General features: G+C 58.6%; 1 protein-coding gene across 1 annotated transcript; it reads right to left on the bottom strand.

Moving 5' to 3' along the window:
* Positions 1 to 597: 597 nt before the first annotated feature.
* LOC126646770 (histone-lysine N-methyltransferase 2B-like) lies at positions 598 to 8,026 on the bottom strand (the record flags this gene model as incomplete). Its single annotated transcript, XM_050328319.1, is given in 4 exon segments — positions 598 to 888; positions 890 to 925; positions 3,139 to 3,268; positions 7,996 to 8,026. Coding segments are annotated over 4 exon segments (488 nt in total), but the record flags the coding sequence as incomplete, so codon positions are not given.
* Positions 8,027 to 8,870: the final 844 nt, after the last annotated feature.

Below are 8,870 nucleotides of genomic sequence, written 5' to 3' on the forward strand. Positions count from 1 at the left end.
CCCTCCAGACCCCCAAATCTTCACTCTTGAGACCTCCAAATCTTCACTCTTGAGACCTCCAAATCTCCACTCTTGAGACCCCCAAATCTTCACTCTTGAGACCTTCAAATCTCCACTCTTGAGACCTCCCAAATCTCCAAATCTTCACCCTCCAGACCTCCAAATCTCCACTCTCGAGACCTCCAGATCTCCACTCTTGAGACCCCCAGATCTCCACTCTTGAGACCCCCAAATCTCCACTCTTGAGCCTTCCAAATCTTCACTCTCGAGACCTTCAAATCTCCACTCTTGTGGCCTCCAAATCTCCACCCCTCTTGTGACCCCCAAATCACTCTCGAGACCCCCCAAATCTCCACTCTTGAGCCCTCCAAATCTCCACTCTTGAGACCCCCAAATCTCCACCCTCCAGACCCCCAAATCTCCACTCTTGAGACCCCCAGACCCCCAAATCTTCACTCTTGTGACCCCCAAATCTTCACCCCCCAGACCCCCAAATCTTCACTCTTGTGGCCTCCAAATCTTCACTTTCACTCTTGATACCCCCAAATCTCCACTCTTGAGCCCTCCAAATCTCCACCCCCCCAGACCCCCAAATCTTCACCCCCAGACCCCAGACCCCCAGAAGGACCCCGAGGAGGGGAGGGAGGGTAAATCAGTTGAGGAGCGCCGGCAGCGCGGCGCCGCAGTTGCAGGGCAGCTAGCGCCGGCTCCTCGATGGGGAACTTGTAGTCGTAGGTGAGCTCCTCGCCGCGCAGGATGCGGCGCAGGGCGAAGATGATCGATGCGCTTGTGGCCCTCCACGTGGATGACGCGCGAGTAGCAGTTGGGCTCGCACGAGTGGTTGATGAAGCGCGCGGCGCTGCCGTGCATGGTGGCGTCCACCACCTCCCGCCTCGTCGATGCGGAACATGTAGCACCCGATGCCCTGGGGGAGAAAGGGGACAGGGGGCGTCATTGAGGGGTTGGGGCGTCATTGAGGGTTGGGGGCATCATTGAGGGGTTGGGGACATCATTGAGGGTTGGGGGCATCATTGAGGGTTGGGGACATGGTCAGGGATTTGGGGACGTCATTGGGGGTTGGGGACAGGTAGCACCCGATGCCCTGGGGATGGGGGGACAGGGGGGCGTCATTGAGGGGTTGGGGACACCATGAGGGGTTGGGGACATCACTGAGGGTTGGGGACATCATTGAGGGTTGGGGACAGGTAGCACCCGATGCCCTGCGGTGGGGGGAAAGGGGGACAGGGGGACGTCATTGAGGGTTGGAGGCGTCATTGGGGGTTGGGGACATGGTCAGGGGAGTTGGGGACGTCCTTGAGGGGTTAGGGCGTCATTGAGGGGTGGGGCGTCGTTGAGGGGTTGGGGGCGTCATTGAGGGGTTGGGGGCGTCATTGGGGGTTGGGGACATCATTGAGGGGTTGGGGACACCATTGAGGGTTGGGGACACCATTGAGGGGTTGGGGGCGTCATTGGGGGGTTGGGGACACCATTGAGAGGTTGGGGACAGGTAGCACCCGATGCCCTGCGGATGGGGGGGGAAAGGGGACAGGGGGGAGATGGTCAGGGGTTGGGACCCCTTCCCAGTTTTGGGCTCTCCCACCCCATTTTTTGGGCTCTCCATCCCCTTTTTTTGGGCTCTCCATCCCCTTTTTTTGGGCTCTCCATCCCCTTTTTTTGGGCTCCCTATCACCATTTTTGGGCTCCCCCACCCCATTTTTGGGCTCTCCATCCCCTTTTTTTGGGCTCCCTATCACCATTTTTGGGGTCCCTTCCCCGTTTTGGGCTCTCCATCCCCTTTTTTTGGGCTCTCCATCCCCTTTTTTTGGGCTCCCTATCACCATTTTTGGGGTCCCTTCCCAGTTTTGGGGTCCCCCACCCCATTTTTTGGGCTCTCCCACCCCATTTTTTGGGCTCTCCATCCCCTTTTTTTGGGCTCCCTATCCCCATTTTTGGGGTCCCTTCCCCGTTTTGGGCTCTCCATCCCCTTTTTTTGGGCTCCCTATCCCCATTTTTGGGGTCCTTCCTCGTTTTGGGCTCTCCATCCCCTTTTTTGGGCTCCCTATCACCATTTTTAGGCCCCCCTCCCATTTTTAGGCCCCCTCCCCATTTTTAGGCTCCCCTCCCCATTTTTGGGCTCCCCACCCCATTTTTGGGCTCCCCCACCCCATTTTTGGAATCCCCTCCCCATTTAAGGCCCCCACCCCATTTTTGGGCTCCCCACCCCATTTTAGGCTCCCCTCCCCCATTTTTAGGCTCCCCCACCCCATTTTTAGGCTCCCCCTCCCCATTTTAGGCTCCCCCACCCCATTTTGGGGTCCCCTCCCCATTTTTAGGCTCCCCACCCCATTTTTAGGCCCCCCTCCCCATTTTAGGCTCCCCACCCCATTTTTAGGCTCCCCTCCCATTTTAGGCTCCCCACCCCATTTTGGGGTCCCCTCCCCCATTTTTAGGCTCCCCCACCCCCATTTTTAGGCTCCCCTCCCCATTTTAGGCTCCCCCTCCCCATTTTAGGCTCTCCCTCCCCATTTCAGGCTCCCCCTCCCCATTTTTGGGGTCCCCACCCCATTTTTAGGCCCCCCTCCCCCATTTTGGGGTCCCCCTCCCCCATTTTTAGGCTCCCCCTCCCCATTTTTAGGCTCCCCCACCCCATTTTCGGGCTCCCCCTCCCCATTTCAGGCTCCCCCTCCCCATTTTCAGGCTCCCCCTCCCCATTTTCAGAGCCCCCACCCCATTTTGGGCCCCCCTCCCCATTTTCAGGGCCCCCAACTCATTTCCAGGCCCCCTCCCCATTTTCCAGGCCCCAGCCCATTTGGGCTCCCTCTCCCCCATTTTCAGGCCTCCTCACCCCCATTTTCAGGCCCCCACCCCATTTTCAGGTCCCCCACCCCATTTTGGGCTCCCCACCCCATTTTGGGCTCCCCCACCCCATTTTGGGGGTCCCCTACCCCATTTTGGGGGTCCCCAAACCCATTCTGGGAATCCCCCAGCCCATTTTGGGGGTCTCCAAACCCGTTTTGGGGGTCTCCAAACACATTTTGGGGGTCCCCTAACCCGTTTTCGGACCCTCCAACCCATTTTGGGGGTCTCCCACCCCGTTCTGGGGGTCCCCCAGCCCATTTTGGGGGTCCCCGTGCCCACCTTGCTGTCGTAGAACTTCTCCCTCTTGTCGGTGAGGACGGAGCGGACGACGATGCCGGAGTACTCGATCACCATCTCCCCTGCCTCGATGTTCCGCTTGCAGAACAGGCCCCTCCCGTGGATGGCTGACCTGGGGGGGGCACGGGGTCACCCCTAAATCCAGGCACCCCAAAAACCCCAAAAAACCCCAAAAATCCCCAGAAAAAATCCAAAAAAATCCACCCCGGAACCACCAAAAACCCCCAAAACGCCCCAAGGGACCCCCAGATTGACATCCCTGCCCATGGGTGGCCGACCTGGGGGGAGCACGGGGTCACCCCCAAATCCAGGCACCCCAAAAACCCCAAAAAACCCCCAAAAAATCCACCCAGGAACCACCAAATTCCACCCAGAAAGCACCAAATTCCACCCCAAAACGCCCCCCAGGAGCTCCTAAAACTGACCCCACCCCCACCCAGAACAGGCCCCGCCCGTGGGTGGCCGACCTGGGGGGGGCACGGGGTCACCCCCAAATCCAGGCACCCCAAAAACCCCCGAAAATCCCAAAAAAACCCAAAAAAATCCACCCAGGAACCACCCAAAACCCCAAAAATCCACCCAGAAACTCCCAGGGACCCCAAACTGACCCCCTCCCCACCCAGAACAGGCCCCACCCGTGGATGGCCGACCTGAGAGGCACAGAGTCACCCCAAATCCAGAGACCCCAAAAACCCAAAAAAAACCCCAAAAAAATCCACCCAGGAACCACCAAAAACCCCCAAAATCCACCCAGAAACTCCCCCAGGGACCCCCAAACTGACCCCCTAGCCCCCCAAAGCAGGTCCCACCCGTGGGTAGCTGACCTGGGGGGGCACAGGTCACCCCCAAATCCAGAGACCCCAAAAACCCCAAAAAACCCCAAAAAAATCCACCCCGGAACCACCAAAAACCCCCAAAATCCACCCAGAAACTCCCCCAGGGACCCCCAAATTGACCCAGGGACCCCCAAACTGACCCCCTAACCCCACCCAGAACAGGCCCCGCCCATGGGTGGCCGACCTGGGGGTCACACAGAGTCACCCCCAAATCCAGAGACCCCAAAAACCCCAAAAAAAACCCCCAAAACCCCAAAAAAATCCACCCAGAAATGACCAAAATCCACCCAGAAACTCCCCCAGGGACCCCCAAACTGACCCCACCCCCACCCAGAACAGGCCCCGCCCGTGGTGACCCGACCTGGGGGGGGCACGGGATCACCCCAAATCCAGAGCACCCCAAAAACCCCCGAAAATCCCAAAAACCCAAAAAAATCCACCCAGAAATGACCAAATTCCACCCAGAAACTCCCCCAGGAGCTCCTAAAACTGACCCCACCCCCACCCAGAACAGGCCCCGCCCGTGGGTGGCCGACCTGGGGGGGGCACGGGGTCACCCCCAAATCCAGAGACCCCAAAACCCCAAAATCCCCCAAAAAACCCCCCAGGAACCACCAAAAACCCCAAAAATCCACCCCGGAACCACCAAATTCCACTCAAAACGCCCCCAGGGACCCCCAAAGGACACCCTAAAACCCCCCAGAACAGGCCCCACCCGACCTGGGGGGGCCACGGGGTCACCCCCAAATCCAGGCACCCCAAAAACCCCAAAAAACCCCAAAAAACCCCCAAAAATCCAAAAAAATCCACCCAGAAATGACCAAATTCCACCCAGAAAGCACCAAATTCCACCCCAAAACTCCCCCAGGGACCCCCAAATTGACATCCCTGCCCGTGGATGGCCGACCTGGGGGGGGCACGGGGTCACCCCCAAATCCAGAGACCCCAAAAACCCCCGAAAATCCCAAAAACCAGGAAAAAACACCAAAAAAATCCACCCCGGAACCACCAAAAACCCCCCAAATCCACCCAGAAACTCCCCCAGGGACCCCCAAAGGACACCCTGGAACCCACCCAGAACAGGCCCCTCCCGTGGATGGCCGACCTGGGGGGGGCACGGGGTCACCCCCAAATCCAGGGACCCCAAAAACCCCCAAAACCACAAAAAAATCCACCCCAGAACCACCAAAAACCCCAAAAATGCACCCAGAAACCACCAAAATTGACCCCAGGAGCTCCTGAAACCCCCAAAGGACACCCTGGACCCCCACCCAGAACAGGCCCCTCCCGTGGATGGCCGACCTGGGGGGGGCACGGGGTCACCCCCAAATCCAGGCACCCTAAAAACCCCCAAAACCACAAAAAAATCCACCAGGGAACCACCAAAAACCCCCAAACTCCACCCAGAAACTCCCCCAGGGACCCCCAAAGGACACCCTGGACCCCCCCCAGAACAGGCCCCGCCCGTGGGTGGCCGACCTGGGGGGGGCACGGGGTCACCCCCAAATCCAGAGACCCCAAAAACCCCAAAACCCCCCAAAAACCCCAAAAAAATCCACCCAGGAACCACCAAAAACCCAAAAAATCCACCCAGAAATGACCAAATTCCACCCAGAAACTCCCCCAGGGACCCCCAAACTGACCCCACCCCCACCCAGAACAGGCCCCACCCGACCTGGGGGGGGCACGGGGTCACCCCCAAATCCAGGCACCCCAAAAACCCCCGAAAATCCCAAAAAAAACCCAAAAACCCCAAAAAAATCCACCCCGGAATCACCAAATTCCACCCAGGAACCACCAAATTCCACCCAGAAACGCCCCCAGGGACCCCCAAATTGACATCCCCGCCCGTGGGTGGCCAACCTGGGGGTCACACGGGGTCACCCCCAAATCCAGAGACCCCAAAAACCCCCAAAACCACAAAAAAACCCCCAAAAAACCCCAAAAAAATCCACCCAGAAACTCCCCCAGGGACCCCCAAATTGACATCCCTGCCCGTGGATGGCCGACCGGGGGGGGGCACGGGGTCACCCCCAAATCCAGAGACCCCAAAAACCCCCGAAAATCCCAAAAAACCCCCAAAAAATCCACCCAGAAACCACCAAAAACCCCCAAAACGCCCCCAGGGACCCCCAGATTGACATCCCTGCCCATGGGTGGCCGACCTGGGGGTCACACGGGGTCACCCCCAAATCCAGAGACCCCAAAAACCCCCGAAAATCCCAAAAAACCCCAAAAAAATCCACCCAGAAATGACCAAATTCCACCCAGAAAGCACCAAAATCCACCCCAGGAGCTCCTGAAACCCTCCAAGGACACCCTGGACCCCCCCCCAGAACAGGCCCCACCCGTGGGTGACCGACCTGGGGGTCCCACGGGGTCACCCCCAAATCCAGAGACCCCAAAAACCCCAAAAACCCCAAAAAAACACCAAAAAAATCCAAAAACCCCAAAAAAATCCACCCAGAAATGACCAAATTCCACCCCAAAACACCCAAAGGGACCCCCAAATTGACACCTTGAAACCCCCCAGAACAGGCCCCGCCCGTGGATGGCCGACCTGGGGGTCACACGGGGTCACCCCCAAATCCAGAGACCCCAAAAACCCCAAAAACCCCAAAAAAATCCACCCAGGAACCACCAAAAACCCCAAAAATCCACCCCGGAACCACCAAAAACCCCCAAAATCCACCCAGAAACTCCCCCAGGGACCCCCAAACTGACCCCCTCCCCCACCCAGAACAGGCCCCACCCGTGGGTGGCCGACCTGGGGGGGGCACGGGGTCACCCCCAAATCCAGGCACCCCAAAAACCCCAAAAACCCCAAAAAACCCCCCAAAAAATCCAAAAAAATCCAAAAAAAATCCACCCAGAAATGACCAAATTCCACTCAAAACGACCCCAGGGACCCCCAAAGGACACCCTGAAACCCCCCAGAACAGGCCCCTACCGTGGGTGGCCGACCTGGGGGGGGCACGGGGTCACCCCCAAATCCAGGGACCCCAAAAACCCCAAAAAACCCCAAAAAAATCCACCAGGAACCACCAAAAACCCCAAAAATCCACCTAGAAATGACCAAAATCCACCCCAAAACTCCCCCAGGGACCCCCAAACTGACCCCACCCCCACCCAGAACAGGCCCCGCCCGTGGATGGCCGACCTGGGGGTCACACGGGGTCACCCCCAAATCCAGAGACCCCAAAAACCACAAAAACCCCAAAAATCCCCAAAATCCCAAAAATCACCTGGAACCACCAAAAACCCCAAAAATCCACCCAGAAACTCCCCCAGGGACCCCCAAACCCTCTCAAATCCCCCAAATCCCCCCAGTGCCCCCAAATCCCCCAAATCCCCTCACCCCCAACCTCCCCAAATCCCCTCAAATCCCCCAAATCCCCCTCAAACCCCCAAATCCCCCAAACCCCCCAAATCCCCCTCAAACCCCCAAACACCCCCAAAACCCCCAAATCCCCCTCAAATCCCCCAAATCCCCCAAGTGCCCCCAAATCCTCCCCAAATCCCCTCAAATCTCCCCAAAATCCCCCTCAAACCCCCAAATCCCCCAAACCCCCAAGCCCCTCAACCCCCAAAGCCCCAGATCCTCCCCAAACCCCCAAATCCCCCAAATCCTCCTCAATCCCCCAAATCCCCTCAGATCCCCCAAGATTCCCTCAGACTCCCGAAATCCCCCAGATCCTGAAACCCCAGGTCCCCAATGTCCTCAAATCCTCCCAGCCCTCTCAAAGGCCCCCAACCCCCAAGCCCCTAAGTCCCCTAAGCCCCCAAATCCCCAACCCCCCAAATTCCCTCAACCCCCCACCCCCAAATCCCCCTAGTGCCCCAAATCCCCCATATCCCCCAAATCCCCCAAATCCTCCAAAGCCCCCAGATCCCCCTCAGCCCCCAACCCTCAAGTCCCCTCAAACCCCAAGTCCCCCTCAACCCCCAATCCCCCAAACCCCCAAATCCCTAATCCCCAAATCCCCCAAAATCCCCTCCTGACCTGTAGACCCCACGGCCTCCTTGGCCGTTCTCTTGAGGTGCCGAATCTCATGGCCATGGGGAGCTCAGGCTGGTGGCACGGCTGGGGGGCGTCAGGGGTCCCCCAAAATCTGGGGGTCCCCTGAACCCCCAAAACCCCCCCAAAAGAAGAGTCCCAAAACCCCCAAATGCGCCCAAAATGTCCTCCTTGGGACCCCAAAACCCTCCCAAGAGACCCCTAAATTGCCCCCACGAGCAGTTCCAGGGTGGGGCGTCAGGGGAGTTTAGGGAGTCCTGATACCCCCAAACTCCCCCAAAATCCCCCAAAAAGAAGGAGTCCCAAAAACCCCCAAATTGCCCTCGAAATGTCCCCCTTGGGACCCCAAAACCCTCCCAAGAGACCCCCAAATTGCCCCCACGAGCAGTTCCAGGCTGGGGGGTGTCAGGAGGTCCCCAAAATCTGGGGGGTCCCCTGAACCCCCAAACCCCCCAAAAACCCCCAAAAGAAGGAGTCCCAAAACCCCACAACGTCAGCCCCAAAATCTCCCCCTTGGGACCCCAAAATCCCACTCAGGGACCCCAAAATCCCCCTCAGGGACCCCCAAAACACCCCAGGAGACCCCACCACCCCAAATCCAATCCCACCCACGGGGAGGGACCCCCAAAACCCCCCAAAATCCCCCCAGGGACCCCAAAAAGCCCCCAGGAGACCCCAAAAACCTCCCAGGAGACCCCAAAACCCCCTCAGGGACCCCAAAAATCCCCCCAGGGGACCCCAAAAACCCCAGGAGACCCCAAAATCCCCCAGGAGACCCCAAAATCCCCCTCAGGGACCCCAAAATCCCCCTCAGAGACCCCAAAAAGCCCCAAGGGACCCCAAAAACCTCCCAGGAGACC

The sequence above is a fragment of the Myiozetetes cayanensis genome, unplaced genomic scaffold (assembly GCF_022539395.1).
Source record: "Myiozetetes cayanensis isolate MyiCay16 unplaced genomic scaffold, myiCay2020 scf390, whole genome shotgun sequence".
Lineage (NCBI taxonomy): Eukaryota > Metazoa > Chordata > Aves > Passeriformes > Tyrannidae > Myiozetetes > Myiozetetes cayanensis.